Source organism: Eleutherodactylus coqui, chromosome 3, assembly GCF_035609145.1.
Source record: "Eleutherodactylus coqui strain aEleCoq1 chromosome 3, aEleCoq1.hap1, whole genome shotgun sequence".
NCBI classification, from domain to species: Eukaryota; Metazoa; Chordata; class Amphibia; order Anura; family Eleutherodactylidae; genus Eleutherodactylus; species Eleutherodactylus coqui.
The window spans coordinates 297,287,908-297,311,731 of record NC_089839.1 but is presented as its reverse complement, the minus strand read 5'-3'; the positions used below and the strand labels follow the sequence as shown (position 1 = coordinate 297,311,731).

Sequence of the window (23,824 nt, the reverse complement as noted above, 5' to 3'; positions counted from 1 at the left end):
TATGTAGTTGCTGCCCCCATGTAGACATTTTGGCAGGTTGGCCATTCCTGTGAATATTCATTAATTTTGGTGTATTCATTAGTGAATAATAACTCCCATAGTGGTTTGATGGTGACCATCATAATCTTAAAGTAAAGTTTAATACATATTGTATAAAGGGTTAGATTTTTATGGGGGTTTGGCATGACATTTGACTTTGTTGAACTAGCTGAATCCAATTATTGAAGGGTGTTTTCAGGAATGAAATATTGATGATCTATCCCCAGAATAGATTATCAATGAGGGTCAGCCACTCCGGACCTCCACCAGTCAACTGAAGAGCCCGCAGGGCTTGGGTGAATGATGGGGTCTCTTCTCAGGCCAGTGATGTCACATTCATTTGTCACGTGTCAAGTGAATAGGATTGAGCTACTATGTAAGGCATGGTTGCTAAGAAATGTATGGTGTTGTGTCTGGTAAAGAGGCCACGACACTTGCCCAAGAACTGTGGCCTCTCCAAACATCTGATCTGTGGTTCCCCTCTAATCAGATATTGATGACCCATCTTAAAGCGACCCTTCGGTTTCAGGACAAAATTCTGTCTCTGGACAGAGGTTGCAAGGGCTATATTACCTGTAGATGATCTTCTGATCCATCCCTCTTTCCACTGGTTCCCGGGGCTGTTCTCTGAAGGCCAAGAAGGCCACTGCCATTTTCGAACTAAACTATTCACTGCTCTGTAACTCACCAGCGCTGCTCACGTGATCAGCACTGGCTAATCGTGGAGCAGGTATAGTACATTGGCAGTCCTAATATTACCCATGCACTATGTGAGATTAGGTAGTCTAAAGATGGCAGCAGCCTTCTTGGCTGCCTGAAAACAGCATCTGGAACTGGCAGAACGGAGACTGCGGAGAAAAAATCACCTGCAGGTTAATATTCCCCTCCACCCTCCGATCCGAGACAGAATTTTTCTCCAAAAACTGGATGGTCACTTTAATGGTAGGTCCACAGTATCGAAGCCTCGAAAAACCACTTTAATTGGATAGATTGGTTGATGAAGTGACTATGGGTACACTTGCCTTTTCATAAAGGTGATGGAGTTTGGGAAAGCATTGTCCCATAGGTAAGTGAAGCTCTAGGTTTGTGACGCCTGATTTCTCTGGTTCCATTTGTTTTATCGAATATTTTATTTAAATATCTGAAACCATTTAGTGAGAATAAGTCCAGTAATAGTGGATGTCCAACTACATGCGTCATGATAGGAGGCGCCTCACATACATGCACCATACGTTGAGCCCGGAAATACCTACATCATCGCTCCCAGCGGAACTGAAGGTTTCCAAATGGAAAAAAAAATCTTTTTTCACTTTCTCCACAGATTTACGAGGTGTATGACTGCTGATGACTGCGGGTGATTTAATGGTGCCCGGCTCCTCCTAATGCCTGAGATATATTGTATCACAGACTTTCTTCCATCTGTGATCTAGAACTAAATGGAAAGTTACATTCCTGGAGAGCCTGTATGAGCCTGCTAACTACTAATTGCATATCTCCCCAAGGAAATTCTCTTCACTTCAGCCTCATCTTCATCATTCAATGGTGTTTCAGCCATTGAATTGCTAATTGGTTTTATTGATTGCCATATCCAGTGAACTAAGGGGTCCTGGAGGTTTTGTTTTTTTAACCAAATGCAACAAGAAGGTAATAAGACATTCTGATACAATAGATCCAATTCTAATTGTGCTTTAGAAAGGCCTTTAAAGAGATATTCCCATGTTACAGTACACCGGATACGTCAGAAGACTAATAAGTGCGAGTCCCACCTCTGGGAAGCTGCACCTATCTTCAGTTAGGGACCCCACCACCTTGAATGCGGTGGCCTGGACTGTTCTCGTAACAGTTTGCAAACACATAGCATAGTGCAGTGAGCTACAGTGTTTGCACAGCTGTATGGATACAGTGTAGATTGCTGTTCTGTTTGTGTAACTCTCATTGATTTCTATGAGAGTTTAAGAAACAGTGTAGCTTGACCAAGCCCGGATGTTTCCAGCATCTGGCATCCGCATAATCAGTGGTGTTCCCATCTCAGCCATATTTGAGAACACCCCTTCAGGGTGGGCTTACACGGCATGTCCGGATTCCGGCTGCAGAATCCCACATGGAATCCCGCCCTGACCGCGTCTTTTTTGCCCGGCATCTGCGTGGACCTATCTTCTTCTGGATTCTCTGTACTGTGGATGGTCCGCACGGCTCGCCGACGAACATGCACAGTACAGATTTTTTCAAAACCCCTGCTTTTCTCGCAGAATCCGCGGCCTGCCCTATAAGTGACAGACCATTGGAAAGAGCCTGGCTGTCACTACTTTATGCTGCCATCGGTGAGGACCACGTAAATTGTCTAACAAGTCCATTTTAATAGAGGGCAGCGGCCTATTTTCAATCTTGATCTATTAGTTGGAGTGTCTGGAAAGAGTCTCTCACTGGAGGAATCGGCACATTCATGGATTACACAGACCACCCATTGATTTCAGTGGCAACTGTGTAATGTTTCATTTATCCTGTAGGGGCGCTGAAAGGGAATTGAACACTTTCTGCCAGGTTTCTTTGCACAATAATGATGGTTTATATAAATAACCAATAGTTTTAAGTTGTTTTAACTTTTTTATTAAAATGGTCTTCTATACACCCGATGCCTCATCTGTTCATTTTTCTTAGTACATGACTTATATATAGCTACTTAATCTTTCTTTTTAGGGTCCACGAGGTCCTGATGGTCCCCTAGGAGATCAGGGCAGCGCAGGGTTGAAGGTAAATGGACTATTTTATACTGTATGATCAAATGTGTAATTGTATCTTCGGCTGTATGCAATTATAATTACATTTTCATATTGCTTTCCCCAGGGTGAAAGAGGGGAATCTGGGAAAAAAGGACCTTCTGGCCATATTGTGAGTAGAATTCTAAATCTACATCCAAGAATAATAATCTTACACTTGGACATACAGATATAAATGTGTCAGTGATTATATAGACACACGTGTTACCCAAAGAAATGGGCCCAGCACAGACATGTTGACCCCATGATGGTGTCCCTGTATTTAGTAGAGCAATGGTATACCCAGTACTGGCCTTAGGTTAGATGGCAGTCTGTGCAGAGTTTATTTTGGTCCAATCCCTCACCCCACCACTCCCAGCCATAAGAAAATGACTATATATATTGCACTGATAGGCAGTCTGTCTATATTTTGCTTGTACAGAAAGCAGTAAGATAGCAGCATATCCCCACCAGAACAGCCCGGTGAATAAATACTATAGCAGAATCGTATTAGCTAAGTACAACACCAGAATGAAGCTCAGTACATGAATACAGCACCAGAATGAAGATCATAATATAAATACAGTACCAGAACCAAGCTCATAATATAAATACAGCACCAGAACCAAGCTCCTAATATAAATACAACACCAGAACCAAGCCCATATCATAAATGCAGCACAAGAACCAAGCTCATAACATAAATACAGCACAAGAACCAAGCTCATAACATAAATACAGCACAAGAACCAAGCTCATAACATAAATACAGCACCAGAATGAAGCTCAATACATGAATACAGCACCAGAACCAAGCTCCTCATATACATACAGCACCAGAACCAAGCTCATATCATAAATACAGCACAAGAACCAAGCTCATAACATAAATACAGCACCACAATGAAGCTCAATACATAAATACAGCACCAGAACCAAGCTTATAACAACATATATAAAGCACCAGAACCAACCTCGGTAAACAAATACAACAGCAGAACCCAATTTATAATGTAAATACAGCACAAGGACCAATCTCTTATCATGAATGCAGCCCCAGGGTCAACTTCTGTATAGAAAAAGAATACTAGGACTAAGCTCATAGCATAAATATAGCCCCAGAATGAAGCTCATAGCATAAATTCAGTAGCCGAACTAAGCGATATGTTGCTGGGGCATCAATGAGCTGATAGGGGCTTCTCAGAGGTGAGGAGGATGATTCATGTAACTTCACAAGATGCTGCCGCACAGAGGAAGATTATCATCTGGCCAGACCAACGTAAAGGGGGCGATCATTACCAGCCTACATATGCCCAATGCCTCCTCTACAAGCTGGTGGCCAGTGCCCTGTGCGAGTTCACAGGACACACGCAGCCAAGGCCAGCCATAGTTATACCTGTACTGTCTGCCCTATGCAGTATGAATGCACATATGGTAATTATCCTTGCACTTCCTGACAAGGAACTTTCATTATATACTTGTATACAAATCAACCTTTTATGTTTAGTTGCAGTAAATATTTATACAGTATCTGTCAAATGTGACAGTGTAGCTTCTAGGGGTTGTCCTAGATGTTGGAAACTTTTTGAAGGCTGGAAAGTGTGGTAATAAAACATAAGAAGGTCCAGTCATCGGTTTGATCACCCGCTGCTCCAGTCCCCCCGCCAGGCTTTGTTTATATCACTGAGGTGGTGACCAGGCCATACACACGTGATCGCTGCAGCCAATCACTGGCCCTGGCAGCCTCAAGCCATGCACCGCTGCGGTCGCAGACCAAGCTGTTCATCTCTGAGCCAGTAGACCCCCATGGTCATGTTAACAATTGGTTTGGCTGTGAAGAAACTGCAATGTGAGCCAGGTTCTTACAAGGAGAACAACCCCCACCTAAAAGAACTTTGAAGACCTTACTTGTGATAGTGAATTTGTATTATCATTTTCTTACTCTTCCTGCCCCAATATAGTTATAGAACGTCTCTTTCCTATATATACACAGGGGAAGGTGGGAAATCCTGGAGAAAGAGGAGAACAAGGAAAATCTGTAAGTAACACATTGAATGTTGCATAAGGCTGACAAATAATGCAATGTATGGAAACGTGCAATTAGTGTATTTCACATAAACAACGGAGATTATAAGGTGGTGGCATGTGCAAACCCAAGAATATTAGTGAGATGGAGGCCGTTGCCCATGAAGAAGAATTCCTCAAGATGGCTGTCAGGAGCTGCTGTCTGGCTATACATCACATCTGCAGCAGGTCATAACAGCAGAAGGTGCTCCACAAAGCACCGAGGACTAGAGATGAGCGAACATACTCGTTTAGGGCGATTTCGCAATCGAGCACCGCTTTTTTCGAGTAACTGACTAGGGCGAAAAGATTCGGGGGGCGCCAGGGGTGAGTGAGCGGGAGGTTGCAGAGTGGAGTGGGGGGGGAGGGAGAGAGAGCTCCCCCCTGTTCCCCACTGCTACCCCCTGCTCCACCACACCGTCCCCAGCGCCCCCGAATCTTTTCGCCCAAGTAGTCAGTTACTCGAAAAAAGCGCTGCTCGATTGCGAAATTGCCCTAAACGAGTATGTTCGCTCATCTCTACTGAGGACTCTTGTCATGAAAGGGGTGAATAATGCTGAGGCTGCAGTAGCCATTAAATGTGGCATTGTGTGGTGAATTTGAAGAGACCACTCGTTATGTTAGTTGTGCTAAGCTACTTAAATTCTTGTTTTATTGCTTTTTTGCAAACAGCGGAAAGATTGTAAATTTTACAAAGAAATCAAATTTGCAATGAGTGGGAATAAGTTTGATTGCATCTGTATATTACAATAAAATATACTGACCGACAGCGAAAAGATTCAGCTGTGAGAACAATATCCTAGATCTGTCCATGCTGGAGATACTCTATGTGACCTTTATGCTGTGGATGTGGTATAGGTATCACAGAGTTAGACCACCCAACGGCCTGACATTGAACCTCTTGAAATTTTGGCATCTTCTAAAATAACTGGGGCTTAGCGAACAATAGGCACGGACTCCTGCAGGCCCATCAGATTTACTGAGCTCTGTGTCTTGTACAGGAAAAAGACATTACAGTCTTGGACAAACAGCTCTTTCTAATTCGAACGCTGTATGTCCTTCTCTGTCCATGCTACAGCCAAGATTCTTGGCTTTAAAATGACACCAGGGGCACGTCCGTAGCACCCACATAGCCGGAGCTACAGTTGTATGAAGTGGGGTTGAAATGCTGGATTTACAGCTGTCATTTCAGTGTGTATGTAGAGGGTAGAGCAGGGCAGCGGACGAGCAGGCAGCAAAGAAGATCTGTGATTCTCCAGCCTGTCTCCCTGTCCCAAAAAAGGGGGTTGTTCATGTGATCTCCTCCCTTATCAATCACAGAACATATTTGCTGTTTGATTGTCACATATGTGGGATTTTTTATTCTAAAAACAGAATGATGAAATGAGCACTTGCTCTTCTAATCTCTCCTCTACGCTGTTTAACCCTACAGATGCCGCAGTCATTACTGTCTGTGGCAGCTAAATGTTTTTACAGAAAAAAAAAACAACTTTTTTCCCATACACGATGCTTTAAATATTGAGGATAAGAAAACCTAGTCAAAATTGGTATTGCCACTAGAGATGAGCGAGCATACTCGGTAAGGACAGATACTTAAGCGAGTATCGTGCCAGCCGGGGTGAGCGCTGTGTTGCAGAAGTGAGCAGGGGCAGAGAGAGAGAGAGATCTCCCTCCTGTTGCCCCTCCCCCCACACTGCTCCGTGCCCCCTGCCGGCACACAAATCTTTGCGGGCGAGCAGGCAGGTACTCTGTAAGGACGATACTTGCTCGAGTATCTGTCCTTACCGAGTATGCTCGCTCATCTCTAATTGCCACATCCGTAACATCCCATACTATAAAATACTAAATTATTTATCCAGCATTGAAAAAAAGAAATTGCTAACTTCGTCATTTTCTGGTCATCTTCCTTCCCCAAAACAAGAATAAAAAATAATCAAGAAGTCCTATAAACCTCAAAATGGTATGAATAAAAACTGTCATCCTGCAAAACACAAGCGTCATACCGCTTTTTAATTGGAAACATAATCTGGTCTTGGATGTGGCAGCAGAAAAAGTCAATTGGTAAAAAAAAAACCATAGTATTCTGTGCAAAAGTAGTAAAACATAAGTCTATAAATTTGGTGTTGTCGTAACATTGCAATGACCCATAGAATAGTTACTGTAATATTTATGCCGGCGTGATCGCCTTCAAAATAAATCACAAAAACAATGGTGACACTGCTTTCTTTCTGTTGCACCGCAGCAAAAAAGTAATAAGTTACTGAATACATTATAAGTACCTGAAAATGGTTCCTATAAAAACCTAGAACTTGTTCCGCAAAATACAAGGTGCCACAAAGTTATGACCGCTGGAGCACAAAAGGGAAAACTATTTACTAGTTCTTAAGGCTAAAATTGATTCAATCATTAAAGGGTTAAGAATAGACTTAAAGGGGTTGTGTGTTTTCAAATTAATTTTTTTTTCTGTCAAAGCGGCTCCGTACACCAAGACAGGTTCCCGGGAGAACGGCAGATCAGCAGGGGTCCTGGGTGCCGCACCCCCAAGATCTGCTATTGTTGACCTATCTTGATTATAGGTCATCCAATGCTAGAAGTGGGAGAACCCCTTAAAAGCAATTTCCCAAGACTGCATTATTGATGACCAGTAAATAGACGTGAACTGTGGTGGAGCCATGCTAATTAAGTCACACAGCATCTCGGAAAAATAACTGATTGGTGGGAGGTGCAGGGTGTCAGACCCCCACTAATCTGATATCCTATGGCTAAGTCATCAACAGTAAAGTCCCTGAAAACTCCTTCAGAGTGCCTTCACAGAAATGCTAGAAGACCTAGAGACATTTTAAAATGCACAGTTTTTTTGATTGGTACGTCTTTCTCCTATAGAGAAGCCTATGGGAAAACAGAAGAAAAAAACGTTAAGCCCAGAGCATGCTATAATTTTGAGTAGGGGGTCAGTAGGGGTACAGTTTCTTTGTGGAGACCAACTCAAAGGTATGAGGAGACTTAAAAGGCCATGCAGTGCTCCTTGGGGAAATTTTGTATGCAAATAGCAGATGGTGCAGTGCCTTTGCTGCACCACCTTTTAGAAGTTAGCATTCCTACAAGTCGATGTCCAACCTTTTAACAGGCCATGCAACACAGCAAAGGGTATAAGCCAAACCAGAGTCTTCTCCAGAAGGAAAGATTAACCATGTATAGACAGGCTGTTTGCGGGGTTTCACTCCTTGTACAGAAAGCTTATGGCTCACTCTGTGAGATGTGGGTCAGGAGGGGTACAATTTCTCCTTGTGGAGACAACTAGTAAGCGTGAGGAGACTTAAGACAATGCAATGATCCTATGGGAAAACTTTTGAGTACTTGGGACAGCAATCTGATGAATTATAAGTTTATTTTAGCAATGCAGAGATGGGGAGAACTTGATGCCAATGCAGGACTAACACTTCAACGGGGGAGTGTAAAAGCTTCATTGAATCATGGGGACAACAACACGTTTCAAAGTCAAACTGGCCCAGTTTGGCTTTGAAACATGTAGCAGTTTCTCCACGATTGAATAAAGCTTTTGCACTCGGAGTGGCGGTCCTGTGCTGCCACTTAACTCTCCTACTGTCTCTACATTGTTTGTCTGATGATTGGCACGGTGAACAGCCAAATGGCGTAGCCGGCAGCTGCCACCTTGCACAAGTATGACAAGCGCTAGGTCTCACACAGCTGACACAGGTGAACTCCGCTATTGTGGACACTTGTTTTCAGTCTAGTGGATCTGCACATAAGCCCTTGTTTCTGGTTTATCTTAACACTGCCCAGACCTTTAGGATCCCCCCCTTGGACAATCCCTTTAAAGTTCATGGTTCCATTATAGGTTCTGCTATTCAAACAGAATCCCAAGATGGATATACTGCAGACCTGAACACTGTGTGAACCCAGCCTTATGATATAACATGTAGTACGGCTGAATAGGGGAAATATGGTTTGTGTTGGATTTCGTTTCTAAAATGTCTAAATTCTAAGGGAATTATTAGTAAAATAGCCCAAGAGTTCTGAATAACCATTACTAAAAGTTATTCCTTTTTTTTTACGATAACCTAAGGATCTTCATACTATATGTTCTACAGGACTTATGAGATGGTGAATGCTTGCTCATCATATTACAGACATGTATGCTTACTCCTTATGAAGTCTTCTGACAGACCCTCAGGTCTTTTTGACTAATGACAGCTAATCACTGCTAGTGAGGAGATGTTCTAGTAGAAGGATGCGAGAACAGTGCTGATGATCTTATAGGCAGTTGTTGTTACAGCTTGTCCGTGACCTAGGGAGTAGATTTTGTTCTGTAGAATGACTGAAAGTATAACAAAACTTTTAAAAATCTTTTGACAAGTGAAAGTGACATGTAAGAAGTTTTGATTAGCGGGGGTCCAGGTGCTGAGATCCCCACCAATCACTAAGATGAACAGGCAGAAGCGATCTGCTTTGTATAGAAGCCCGTAAACTGCTCTGAGCAGTAACAGAGAGTAGTGGATGGGCACAGCGCTCCAACGAGAGCTTCTGCCCATTAGTTTTAGCGCTCGTTGGGGTTTCAGCACAGATCAAAACTTCTCATGTATCACTATCAAATGTCAGAAGTCTTTAAAAAAGTTTACTTACCCTTTTAAAGCAACCCTCTGGTCCCGAGACAAAAGTGGAGGGGGGTTATTTTACCTGCTGTTGGTCCTTTGCACCGATGTCCCAATGATTCTCCATCTCAGGGCTCTTTTTTTTTACAATCTTCTACCTATATCTAATGCACACTTGGTAGTCCAAAACACTCCTTACTGTTCTCTGATTGGCCAGTGCCGATCGCAATCCTGGCCAATCAAGGAGCAAGTGTTGTGTATCGGTACTGTAACACTACCAGTGTGGATTAGGTAGTCAGAATATTGTGGAGGCTATCTTGGACAAGTGAACACAGGGTCCTGAACCGGCAGATCCATGAGACGATAGCGCAGAGGACCAACGGCAGGTAATATAACTCCTCCTCCAGTACCTGGAGGGACTTGTTCCAGGACCAGAGAGTCACTTTAAGACGCTCCAATAGATTGCAGCCACAGATGCTTCATTTTTTATTTTATGCTCTGATAGCCACAGGCTCCCCATATGTTGGGGAACTACAACTGCTTTGTGGCTGTCAGGGCATGCTTGGAGGTGTAGTTTCCCAATGACTAGAGATCCACAGATTGGAGATTTCTGCTTTTCTTCTACTGGTATGTTGTAGTGATTTGTTTTTGTCGTCTTTTTCTTTAAAGGGCGCAGCTGGTCCTCCAGGAAGCGCAGGAGACGTGGGTCCTCCTGGAGAAGCTGTATGTGTATTCTTATAGATTTTATTCTCATGTGGTTTACATGGCATCAACATACACTGTACACACGCTGCAATCCATCCACATTGGTCCTACACAAGCACAGGGAGAACATACAATGCCAAGAAGATCCTCATCTCCCTGTTCCACAAAGTGGCGGTGCCAACTGCTAAGCCCCTGTGCCACTTGCATTTAAGGACTACATGCAACATGTAAACTTAGGAAAGGAGACAGCTGGATTTCACTCAAAGAATGGCCAGTCATAGATACATTTCATATCAACCAATGGTTACTGATCACCATTATGGCTAAATAAACACTATCTTATACCATAAATTTCTGTGCCAATTACTGTAGTTTCTTGTTATACCTTTTATATCGCTCTCTGTAGACAAAGTCTCAAGATTTACTATTCCTTAAGGATGCATTCACACCGGGGAGAAAATTCTATGATTTTTGTGCCTTGCAAGACCCATAAAACTCGTACGAAAATACTACCCATTATTTGTGATGGTGATTTTTCTCTCGCAGCGATGAAATGAGACAGAACATACTGCAATTTTCTATTTTCATGCGAGTTGCACTCGAGAATGTCGGGTGCAACTTGCACCCGCCCATGTGAATGCATCCTTAGTCTGACGATGAATGATTGGTCACTGGCGGTCCAATCGCTGGGATGCCCAGTGGGTCATGAGAACATACCCTGAGTCCGCTGGTGCATTTAATGGCGAGGCACTGGCTTGATCACCAATCTATTCACTTCTGTTGGAGACAGTCAAGCGCTGCAGTCAGCTATGTCCATGTGAATGATGTGGTGGTCACACATGCCCATCAATCATTTATCACCTATCCTGTGGAAGATGGAAGCAGCCACACGTCCCCTGCTCTACTGTTTCTGTAACTCCCATAGAAGTAAATTGGCGTTACGCAAATAGTGTAAGTTAGTGAGCTGTGATTTTCCTGTAACGTAGGAGCTGTGGAAACCATCTAGCTCGCTGTGCTATGCCATTTGTGTAATTCGCAGACTTCTGTAGGAGTTTCGGAAACTGTGTAGTTCTGGGGAGCTCAGCTGTTTCCATCATCCTGGCATACTCGTAGTTAGCAATTTTCCCATCTCGGCCAGGTGGGAACACTGTTTGGCCAAGGTGGGAACACCCCTTTAACTTTGTAATAAAGCTTAGCCAGCTAGGGCTCAGTAGGTGAGCCAATATTGTACAATTATTTCTTGCTATACACGTCACATTCGAAGGGTTGTCCAGGGGTAAGAATGTTTGCTTAAGCTGTACAATGTGGTGGAATAACATGAAAGAAGGCATACTTGACTTACCTGATCCCCCATCGCCACTGCCCCGTCCCACATACCTTAGCAAATTGTTTTTATCCCATATAACCCATTTAATGTTGTACAAACCCACTGATGTTGTCGGGGTCTGCTGACCATCTAATGTTATGGGAGCCTCAAACTCTTCTTCAATGGCAGATGTCAGGGGAGAGAAGGATTTCAACATGACCAGCGTTTTGTTTGAGGGGAGATGAGCCGCTACCCAGGCTTACTCTCTGCACAGTCAACTGAATGTATGAGGGAGTAAAGCAGTATGGCCAAATGCACATTCAGTCCACAACTATCTAACTTGTACGGTCAACTTAAGGAAATAAGAGTAGATGGTGCAAGATGACTTGATGCGGGTTCTTTAATGCACTTGCAGGTGTGCACTTTTCTAAATATCACTCCAACTTTCCATTACATTTACATTTTCTTATTCCATTTATAAGATCACTGTCATGGAGGACTTGTTCTCCTTGCAGAGATCCAGCTGGTGAAGGGAGTCTTACAGGCAGTGCTTCCTGGGGAAAAAATAGGCAAGTTAGCTCTCCTCCAGAAGGTATAAAACTGTCTCTCTAGTGCGACCTCTAGGTAGATACCTTATTATTTAATGCCTGACCTGTGAAACATGACTAAGGGATACCAGCCAAACCAGAGACATACGTTTACAGACTGTTTCAGAGTTATTGCTTCTCCTAAACGATCTATAGATGGCACTAGAGAGACAATTTTCCTCCTTCTAGGAAGAGAGCTAATTTGCATGTTTCCTGCCCGGTATAATGTACAAACTACAAGTATCATACACTTTAAGGGGTTTTCCAGATCTCCAATATTGATGACCTATCTTCAGGATAGGTCATCGATATCTGATTGGTGGGGTTCCAGTGCTTGGAATCCCCCTCTCATCAGTTGTTTGCAGAGACTGCGATGCTCAAGTGAGCACCATGGCCTCTTCTCAGGTTAGTGATGTCACTTTTGTTCATCACATATGCATTGAAGAGACCATGGCACTCACCTGAGCACTGTGTCTTTTTCAACCAGCTGACCGATGGGGACTCTGAGTGGTAGACCCCCACCAGTCAGATATTGATGACCTATTTTAGGGATAGGTCTTAAGGGGTTTATTTAGGTCCTATCCTAATGTACAGTCATCAATATTGGAGTCCCGGAAAAACCCTTTTTAACTAAGATTTTCTGGTTCACCACTTGATGGTCATAACTGTTGTCCTACAGTACAGTAACATGACTTGATTGCAGCATCTGTTAAAGGGAACCTCTCGCCAGTTTTAATATTTCTCAAATTCCATGTTAATAAAGCCAAACATCTCATGCCCAGACCAACTATTGTACCGTCTAATCCAGACACTTTTTCCATCAGTGATGTGCCTGACGTCTCCTATGCCATCCATGAGACGGGCGAAATGTTGTGTAGGCACTGCGCTAGCCCGAACCGATGCAAGAGCAGATCCATTAAGGGGCATCCTCTTGCAAATCATCTAAACATGCTCAGGGTAGTGCGGCACATACACAACATTTAGCCTGCCCCGGGGATAACAATGGAGATGTCATCCACATCACTGATGGAAAGGACCAACTTGGGCAGCAGAGACAGTCTGGATGTGCCCACTGGACTGTATGTCTTTATTGGCATGCAGTGCGGGAAATATTAAAACAGCTTTTCACAAGGTGTGCTGGCCTTGTCCATTATAGCAAAATTAATGTATAGAACAAGCTCTCCTTTGCTGTTGTCCCCCTGCAGGTACTTTAGCATTGGTGGGACTGGTGACCGCTTCCCGTTCATTGCTGCTGCTTTGATCGTTGACTGCTGACCACCAAGAAACTGCTGTGGTGTAAAAGTAGAAAACGTTAAAACGGTCTTTAGGACTTTCTCATACATATTTGTTCAGCTCCCTGACCCAGAAAACCAGATTGATTAGTTTACCATTTATGATGGCGGGATTCAGTTTCACAATAATTTAAAGAACAATAGCCTTTTATGAGGAATTCACGAAGTGTAGGGAGTAATTCAGAGCAGACTCACATGTCCCATTGAAGCTCGTTTTGCCAGGATTCTACCAGATGTTTATCATTTGTTCAATTATAAACCAAATGTACTCGGGTTCAAACCATCAGACCCCACATGCCTGACTGTAAATACGAGCGCCAGTAAATCACGGTGTTGATTCTAGCCCCTGAGAAGGAATATTGCCTAAAATGAAATGAACTCCTGGAGACACTTCACAATCCCCATTAGCAGTGAAATGTATGATCAGCCCACTTGATTCCACTTTTCTATTAATATAAAATATATTTGTCTTTAATGTTAGGGACCAAGGGGACCACAAGGAGACGTAGGTCCACTTGGAGAAATGGGGCCAGAGGTAAGTTCTGACTCTCTTAGAGTTGCCTTCTCGTCTGCTGATCGCTTCTTTATATTAGGCATATTCCTTTTAACATTTTGATCATGCTCAGAGTGCAGAACACATGCTGTGACTGTTCATCATTGCCAAGAGCATCTCTTCGTTCTCTGGCTGTTCATCATTACTGGAGCACGCTCCACAGAGCATACTAAGAGTGTGCTGGCTGTGCTCCATCCAAAAGCAGGGTTGAAAGCAGAGCATCGAGATGGTGGTGCCCAGTGCAAAAACTCTTATGTAGTTTATCCACAGTTGTGCAGCATGAATTGGATGCAGAATCTGCAAACATGGACCTGTCGAGTCAGCCAGTTCTCAGCATGACTATTATTTCTGGTGTGATCTGGCCGGTCTGTACTGAGCGCACTAGAATGAAGTGGGTTGAGGGAGATCCTCCCTCTAGGGGCTGTTCATGATTTGTATCAGCTGAATCATGAGCGCTGAGCACTCCAGCAGGTCACAGGATTCACTCTGTGTTATCACGGATTACTCTGATAGTAAACCAGCCATGTGATAATGAATACGCCTGTTATTATATTTTATGGTGCACGGTTTGGTAAATTATCATCTGCAGAGCTGTGAGGCTATGGAACTTTCTGTCTGAGGACGTGGTGATGGACAACTCACTAATAGAGTACAAGAGGGGCCTGGATGCCTTCCTTCAGTGTAACAATATTAATTGTTATAGTCCCCAATTACTTTAGAAGGGTCGGTGATCCGGGGATTATTTAGACTGACAGATTTGGAGTCTAGCGGGAATTTTTTCCCTAAAATGGGGAAAATTGGTTTCTTACCTCATTGTGTTTTTTGCCTTCTTCTGGATCAACATTGCAGGATAATAGGCTGAATTGGATGGACATGTGCCGTCTTTCAGTCTTACATACCATGTTACGATCTGGGCTGGGACACAGATGAGTGGGGGCCCCATATAAATAATTTAATGAGTTGTGGTTCACAACCCTTACACCTACTCCTCACAGGATGTAAGGAACCGATCACCCCCCTCGCACGCACATACACGCACTGTAAGGGAGTAAGGGTCTTCGCTATCATTGCTGTGTTTGTGAAGAAGGGGAGCCCTTTAGAACTTCAGAAGACACATTGGGGCATATCTGTTGTGTCCTGTACATCAGTTTAGTGGCTTATGAAAGCCAGTTTTCCTGCACACTGCAAAATTGTGGCTTTTTGGGCATTTATACTGGACCCGCTACTTTTTCAAAAACTGGTTGGGGCCTTCGGGTGTAGCCCGTCACATTTACTATAATGTACACAAGAACCCAGTATACGTTATATTACGAATCCACTCTAGCTTGTAGCTGCCATAGATTTCCATGTTGTGCATGGAAGTGACACCAGAGGAGGCAAATGTATTAAGAGACTCACCAATGTTAATACATTTACTGCTCATAGCTGAGTGTATATAAAATAAATATGCCCTATTGTGTTGGGCCTACCTGACCCTTCCCCGGTGGCAGCCACAGGAAGCTGTGTGGTGTAGTAGTTATTCCTTAAAATACTTAACAAATTGCCTTAAATGGGTTTTCTGTGACTTAGGACAGGTCACCAAAGGGGTTGTCCTGGACTTTTACTCTTGTATGATTGTGGACAGTGCTAGAAGTACATAGCGCTGTTAACATTGCAGAGGTCTGGGTTGGTATTGCATTGAATTCAATGGAAGCTGTGCCTGCAGTACCAAACCGGGCTGCAGCAATACAGTCAGCATTGTCTGCTTCCAGCACTGATAGCGGTGATCAGTTGATCTGCAGGGATCACGAGCAAGAGACCCCCACTGATAACTATTGATGACTTATCCTAAGGGTAGCTCATAGTAAAAGTCCTAGACAACCCCTTAAATTATTGGGGGTCTAATCACTACTACCAATTAGAAGAATGAAAGACGCCACGCTGCTCTAATGAGCTACATGTTCACTGCATTGTCTACACAGGCACATTACCTTGTCTGGCACTGCAGCAGTATATTCATAGTGGGGAATACATAAAACAGTTTACGCCAGAAATGTGACATAGTCACTTGCACAAAAATATGTGACTTCACAGCTTTTTCTGCCGCCCTTGCTACTTTTGTAGAAAAAAGTGGGTGGGGCTTAGTGAGGGGGGTGGGGACTCTTACAGCCCATCCATTTCCCACCAGAAACTGCCGTAAATTATAGTGGAAATGTATGGCAGGTAGATTTCAGCAGGTGGTGCACAGGTGATTCAAGATGCCACAAATGTATTAAGAAGCTTGCACCGCGATATTACATTTGGCACATCTTACTCCATTATCCCTTATCTAACACCGGCATGTAAAACACCAATTTGACATAAACGTGTCCCATAGTGACATAGTTAATAAGGTAAGTTGAAAAAGACACATCAAGTGCAATCTATAATCCTACCATGATGATCCATGTTGGGGAAAGAATTCCTTCCCGACTCCAAATCTGGCAGTCAGAATAAATCCCTGGATCAATGACCCGTCTCCAGTAAGCCAGTACTCCAAACCATACTGATGGGCTAAACTGGCTTCGTACGAAATTGGCCCTTGTGTGAGCGTGAAATGGAAGCATAGAAAAAATAAACAAGGTGAGATGAAATGAAAAAATGGATTAAGGCGGCTTTCACACCTGCGCTAAAGCTCAGTTTAGGGTTTCTGTTTCTCTGCTCTGTTTTTGGAGGAGAGAAACTGAAATAAAACTAAAAAAAAAGGCTTCAGTTTGCCGCCATTCCATTAGGGTTCCATTTTGTTGGGATGGGAAAATAGCAAAGTCTGTAGAGTTAATTTCTTAGTCTAAAAAACTGTCCAAGTTCAAGAATGTATTTTGTATCCTTGTCTGCACAAGACCTTCCATGGTGTAAAGTCAGCAGGGTTGGCTACATGCCAAGATGCACAACCACTTCTAGAATGTGGGTCCTGGGGTACACAACGGATCGGCCCATGACCCACTCTTGGCAGCTGATTCCTGCATGGCCAACAATATGTAGTATTATGGGACAGCCGTTTATATGAATAGTCTTCCTGTAATATCAGGACAGAAGGTCTCCCAGAACAGGACCGGGCTCAGAGAGGAATCCTACTCTGACGTCCATATGTCCTGAACGAGGGTTGTGCTCTTAGTACAACTCATTTCTAAAATTAATTATATATAGCAAGTATTGCCTCATTCCTTATGTGACCCAAGAACATATTGTACGCATACATTGTGCTACATCTTTACAATACCCCAAACTGTGCACCTTATGTTTGATGCCACAAAAGGTTTTCCAACACTCATTACCAAGCCCCAGCATGGGTCATCCTTTTCATTATTTTGGCCTGTGTTCCATAAATCAAGCTATAATTACACAATATGATTTATGTTAAACAGGGAACACCTGGAAAGGAAGGAGATACTGGTGCTCAAGGAGAACCTGGCATGAAGGTGGGTCATTTTATGTCACACATTATATCCAGTATGTATAGACCACCGCTTTTACCTAGAGCAGATTTTCAGTGACAGATTTTTGTTCTATCAGATCCCCATTGTAATGGCCATCTTCTTTGAGAAGACCAACCTGATAGAAGATGATTTTCAATATAATTTGAGGTGGATGTCTAAGAGATGTCAATGTATACCAACTTCTTCTGTGTCACTGGTTGCAATGCTGTATACCAAGTTCAAGAATGTATTTGAAATCAATATCGGCACAAGACCTGTCGTGGTGTAAAATCAGTAGGGTTTGGCTACATGTCTCTATCGTCACACCTCCCCGCTTTTTTTATATACTCCCCTTTGTTCACTTGGACAGTGATTCTTTTTAGGTCCAACTCCCGGCAATGTCAGTATGTCAAGTGAGCAGTTCCTACCACTCGCGGTGAGTGGGTGACTTTGGATTATCAATCAAGTCCGACATCACCTATTGACACTAAATGGTTAGGACTGCCAACTTAACATATTGACATTACTAGGAGCTGTACCTAAGAAGAACCTGTCTGCATGGATAGAGGGGGATATGGAAAAAAACAAAGGGATAGAGTCAGCTGGGTCATGGCTGCAGTCAGCTTTACTGATGTGATCCCAAGACAGGTCCTCTTTAAGAGATTCCAACGTTGGGTCTCCATGACTAAACACCATGCACAATGCCAACTGTTTGTTAGAGTAATGTAAAGCCACTATTGGACTCCCTATCTGGAATGATAAAATTCATGTCTCCATTTGACAGATGGAAAGATGCCAAGAGAATATTTTCTGTCTGAATGCATAGTAACAACTGTAGGAGGGGTTTACAGGACTCAACTATTGATAACCTGTCCTCAGAATAGGTCATCAATAGTTGATCGGTGGGGATCCCCACTGATTAGCTGAATCAATTGATAGCTCCGCTCAGGTGAGCACTGTGGCCGTTTCAGTCCATACCAGGCATGGCACGGCATGGTACATCTTACAGAGCTTGTGCTTGGTATAGCAGCTCAGTCCCATTCATGGGACTCCTGAATGTGACATCACATGCCTGAGAGGAAACTGTGGCGTTTACCGGAGTACTGCGGCCTCTTCAACCAATCATTGACAGGGATTCTGAGCAGCGGACCCCCATTGATCATATATTCATGACCAGAAGTTAGGTCATCAATGGTTTAGTCCCAGAAAACCCCTTTAATAGATGATAAATAATGGAGTGCAGAGGTTATTCATTTTGTCACGAAAGCGACAGTCCTAAACGTAACTCGCCTCATAGAGGTTGTGTCCTCTCAATAGGAATGCCAGACGTGGTAGACGTCATCTTCACCCATGTCTGCACTGCTCCGACACTTGTTTTCGAATCTTCATAATTGTATTCCCTACTATTTTCTCGAGGTCTGCGACATGAAAACTATGTGGCCTCATGCACAGTAAGGGCTCATTCACACGGGCGCATGAGTACAACACTGCGAGACTTGCCACGTTGTAGTCGTCACAGCCCATTCACACTACCAGCAGAGAATCGGCAGAGATCGTGTCCACGCTGCGATGGGCACTGCGCATGCCCAGGATTCTGACGTCACGGACATGCGCAGTGTGACTATTTTTTTTTAAATTCCACGCTCTGCACAGATTCCGTTCACAGACATTGCGAAGGTGCAGTGTTTCAATACGCAGCTAGAGATGAGCGAGCGTACTCGCTAAGGCAAACTACTCGAGCCAGTAGTGCCTTATGCGAGTACCTGCCTGCTCGTCTCTAAAGATTCGGGTGCCGGCGGGGGAGAATGGTGAGTTGCGGGAGGGAGCAGGGAGGAACGGGGGGGGGAGAGAGTGAGAGAGAGATCTCCCCCCGTTCCTCCCCGCTCTCCCCTGCCGCTCCCCGCCCCCTGCCAGCAGCCGAATCTTTAGAGATGAGTGGGCAGGTACTCGCATGAGGCACTACTCGCTCGAGTAGTTTGCCTTAGCGAGTACGCTCGCTCATCTCTATACGCAGCCCTTCAAGGACTACGTATGAAATACGGAGAAATGCAGCATACTGCAATTTATTTCTCCTGTGTTTTATACGCAGTGTCCCCTCGAAGTTCCAATGCAGGTGTGAATGGAAGAGTGAAAGTCTATTGCCTCCATTCACCGCGTGTTACGCACAGGGAATACACGTGTTGTAATACGGAGTGACAATACTTCCGTGTGAATGAGCCCTAAGTGCCAGACTCTATCTATACATTAGGAGCGCGGTGGACTCAACGCACCGTGGTTGCAAGAAGACATTAGCAGTACACTTTGGTCTCACATATTGCTTTATCTGCACATAATGCAGCTACCCGAAGTTCCTTGTTCCCCCGTCACAATATATCCCATTGTAACAATAAACACCAAATTCTCAAATACAGCATTTCAACTTCCAACTTCCATGTATCACAGTTGGGCACGACTGATCTATCGAGACTCCTAGAACACTTCATATATTTCTCAGTTTTTAACTGTAACACTAGACCTGTAGGAGCGATTAAGAGAGGAAGTCCTGGAAACCTTTACGTTTTTAGTATAATATTAATAAAAACAAGAAGAACTTGTTTGTTTGTCAGTAATTAAATTGCATATTCTATCATACGAAGTTCTTATGACTGTTTGTGTAAAAACATTATTGTTGCATTTTTTATTGATTGCAGGGAGAAATCGGAAATATCGGTAACACTGGGGAACCGGGAGAGCCGGGCATACGGGTTAGTGTATTGCGGTGTGAAATTTGGGCCCACAAACTACAGTCAGACATCCAAATATTTGCCTGGGTGCGCTGGATGAGATTGTCTGTTGGCAGACATGATCTGAATATCATTACCGATCTCCTTTACCTTTGGCCTGTGCCTTATGACTTTGTTTATTTGACTGGTCAGCGATTGGCTTTCAGGATGTACTTAATCTCAGACCACTGTGTCTCTGAAAGATTTACCCCTGGGAGCTCTCCTGCCGGCCCTTGAGCTTCAGCAAGAGTAAATGCAACCTCAGTGATGTCATTACTAGATGATGTCATGATGCAATGTTTGGCAGACTGCCTGCAATCCCCAGCCATTCAGACTAAAACCGGAGCAGCTACTATATGTTGCGGGACAGAGGTGTAGAGGTGCGGAGTCCTGCTCGCTCCTTGGCGGTGGGCACTGTGTGTGTTCGGGAGCCAATCACTGGCTGGTATACGGTAGTTTCCCAGTTTATATAATGCCACACAGTCCAGTGATATACATATGACCCCTGTTCCTCTTTATCACGTTGACATTAGTGGGTTGATGACTGTCACGCAATGAATACATTTATACCATTATGCCAATTTTGAACTTTTTTTCTTGTCTTTCATGAATGGAACAGGGAGAACCAGGGCCTGCTGGGGAAGAAGGAGTTCAAGGAAAAGACGGCCCAAAGGTATCCACCACTTTTCAGACTATGGGTTCTCCACTGATTGACTGTGGTCTCTCTGGAGGAACCCCCCCCCCCCCCATGATTTGCTGTTCTTGCTATGAGAATTTTTGTATAACTACTCAATAGACATTAATATGCTACCTAACTAATTAAACGGGTATCGATCAGGGATTTCCACCTTTAACTCGGTCAACCTCTTTTACGAAATTGCATTTTAATACTTTATACTGTTACCATTATTAAAGGGATATTTTATGTCTGGAAAAAATTTTCTAAATTTTTATATATTTGTGTTTTTTTCGAAGGGCGAACCTGGTGATTTTGGTCTTCAGGGAGAAAATGGAGAAAAGGGAGAGGACGGAATTCCAGGCAGCCAGGGAACTGCTGGAGGGCCTGGCAGAATCGGATTACCAGTAGGTTTCCTTTTTTATTTTATATCAAGAACTCAGACTTGTATGTTGTGTTGTTAGTGACATATTAAATGCTGACCATAACCATATCAATCTGTAGAGTGACCATCCACCACGAAGCGGTCTCTAGGACTTTTAAAGTTGATCGACGGAGGACCCCCGTTCAGGCTCCCCGCAGATCGCTGGGCCCTCTGTCGGTGTGAACTGTGCTGAATGCAGCGCTCTGCGTATTTGATTGAATTCACTTGGGAGCTGCGCCTAACTCAGGCCGCTGCAACGTTGAGTGCGCTATCTGCTTCCAGCGCTGCCCACGCCAACAGCCAACCTGGCAATCCTGAATGGCGGACCCCTGCCAATCAATTACTGATGACAAATTCTGAGGATAGTTCATCTATAATAGAAGTTCCAGACAACCCATTTATCATCATTTTCTTTACATTTTTGTTTTATCTAAATTTGTCTATTTTGTGCTGATTAATTTCTCAATATATCCTTAATGGTGACATAACTCCCTTGTTCTGATAAGGATCTGCATGTTCGTAACGCAGGTTTAGAGACATTCTGGTGAAGAAATTCTGCCTGCCTGCAGTCACTAGTAGGGGCAGTTTATTTGCTATGTCTATATGGGAGATTTGGAGCTCCATTTTGGAAAAACAGCTTTGACTGCTATAAAGATTGTGAAAGGTGTTGAGCGAGCCGAACGAGTAGAACTGTTTAGGGTCCGCCTTTACTAAAAGTTCAGGTTTTTGTTTCTTTCTTCTTTTTCCCCATTTTTTGTCTTCTTTTTCCTCTTTCACCCTTCATTTTTCTTCATCCTTTTTTCTTCAGTTTCCTTCTTTTTTCCCCCTTCTTTTTCTTCATTAACTTTGCTTTAAAAACTGCTCAAAAGTACTTAGATACACGCCAGTGACCTAAGAGTGTTATAGAGGGTTTCTATGGCTCTTAGACGGTGTTATGCACCGGTTTTAGGGGTATTCGTGGAGTTCCAGTTTGGTTTGAACTAATTTCGATCAAACCTTTTGCTGAAATTCAGCAAACCGGCTGAACCAAACTTTTCAAAAGTTCGTTCATCGCTAATTGTGAATGTTGGACACGGGGTCAAAAGGTGGAAATTCAGTTTTAAAGGGCTTTTCCGACATTCAGAAAATAGCTAGTGCCCCAGGGTAGTGACTAGAATAAAAAATAATGATTACTCTCACTCTTGCATTACATCTGATCCAGCCCTGCTAACCTTACACTGCTGATACAGGAAGTGATGACATCACACTCATCGCTCACATGCTCAGCAGCCAATCCATGGCTTCAATGGTAATGTGCCCTTCATTCATATGTAACAATTCCTGTATCATTGGAGAGAAGGTCAGGTTGGCGGAACTGGACCACAGACCCTGTGGAAGGGTTAGTAATGGTTATTTTAGTTTTCTATACCATTACCTGCTCTTGTTCTCTGAATGTTGGTAAGCCCCTTTAAAGTAGAGGTTAATCTTTGGTAAACTTGATTTAATATATTAGGAATTGCATTTCGTACAAATACACTTCATATCTAGCATCACTTTCTTTGCAAACTCTCGAGAGTTCAGATAATACTGAAGGGGCGCCAATATCCCTTGAAGATACTGTGCTATTTATGCAATTAGCAAATGTATGTATTCAGACTCAGCCAGTGGCACACATAGAAGAGATGAGGCCCAATAGCAAAAACTTAAATGAGCCCTTCACTATGGTGCCTGGTTTTGCCAGGAGGGCCTGGTGTTTGCCTTCCATTCCCTAGCCTTTAAAATGACTATAGGGTTAATTCCCCACCTCCTTGTTTACTAACAATGTAGTTCCTTTTAGGCCTCATGCCCATAGCCGGGTCGGATTCCGACTGTGAAATCTCGCAGCTGAAGGGACCCAGTGCCCAGCCAGAGACCCATACTCACTGGATCCGCTGCGAGTGTCTCAGGTGGCGCGCATGCGCAGTACAGGGCATGACGCGCCGGTGATGACGCAGATCCATGCCGATTTCAAAATTGACATTTTGGAATCGCCGTGGATCAGACTGCTTCCATTGCAGTCAATGGAAGCCGTCCGTATGATTTCCCACACCAAATAGAGCGTGCTGCGATTATCCCCTGCAAGCAAAAAACCCTAGTTGATTTCCGCTTGTGGGCAGGGAAGTATCTTTTAACATAGCTTGTCTATGGACGGACATTACTGCGGAAGTTGCGGGGGGGGGCTCTGGCCACGAATTCCGCCGCAAAAATCCGTCCGTGGGCATTGGGCCTTAGAAGGAAAGTCCTACGTATGTTCCTGCTGCCCCTTAGCAGTTGCTTGGTCTGCCTCTATGGTACATATACACCCTTGGATTCAGCAAAGGTCGGTGTCTGTTGTAAAGTCCCAGTAGCAATGTTACATGTAGTAAATAAGGATGTCATTAACCTCAAATTCATTTTCACTGTGCACCGCTTATTACTGAACAGCGACAAATAAGATTGTTTATATATGGAGTTGTACGAGGGTCACTAATGTTTGCATTAACAAACAGGGGCCAGAGGGCAAACAAGGAAATCCAGGTCAAAGAGGTCGTCCCGGCAAAAAGGTAAGAACCCCCCTCTGTAACCCTCCACCATATTTATTAGCACCAGGACCAT

The 23,824-nt window shown here is 43.7% G+C and overlaps 1 protein-coding gene across 1 annotated transcript in view; it reads left to right on the top strand.

The window, feature by feature from the left end:
- The window catches only part of COL24A1 (collagen type XXIV alpha 1 chain), a 276,971-nt gene that overhangs the window by 199,887 nt on the left and 53,260 nt on the right, over window positions 1-23,824 (top strand). Inside the window, exons 29-38 of the mRNA XM_066597768.1 lie at window positions 2,737-2,790; window positions 2,884-2,928; window positions 4,789-4,833; window positions 10,142-10,195; window positions 13,844-13,897; window positions 17,299-17,352; window positions 20,040-20,093; window positions 20,731-20,784; window positions 21,087-21,194; window positions 23,719-23,772. Coding sequence (XP_066453865.1) covers window positions 2,737-2,790; window positions 2,884-2,928; window positions 4,789-4,833; window positions 10,142-10,195; window positions 13,844-13,897; window positions 17,299-17,352; window positions 20,040-20,093; window positions 20,731-20,784; window positions 21,087-21,194; window positions 23,719-23,772 — 576 coding nt within the window. The remainder of the gene's footprint in view (window positions 1-2,736; window positions 2,791-2,883; window positions 2,929-4,788; window positions 4,834-10,141; window positions 10,196-13,843; window positions 13,898-17,298; window positions 17,353-20,039; window positions 20,094-20,730; window positions 20,785-21,086; window positions 21,195-23,718; window positions 23,773-23,824) is intronic.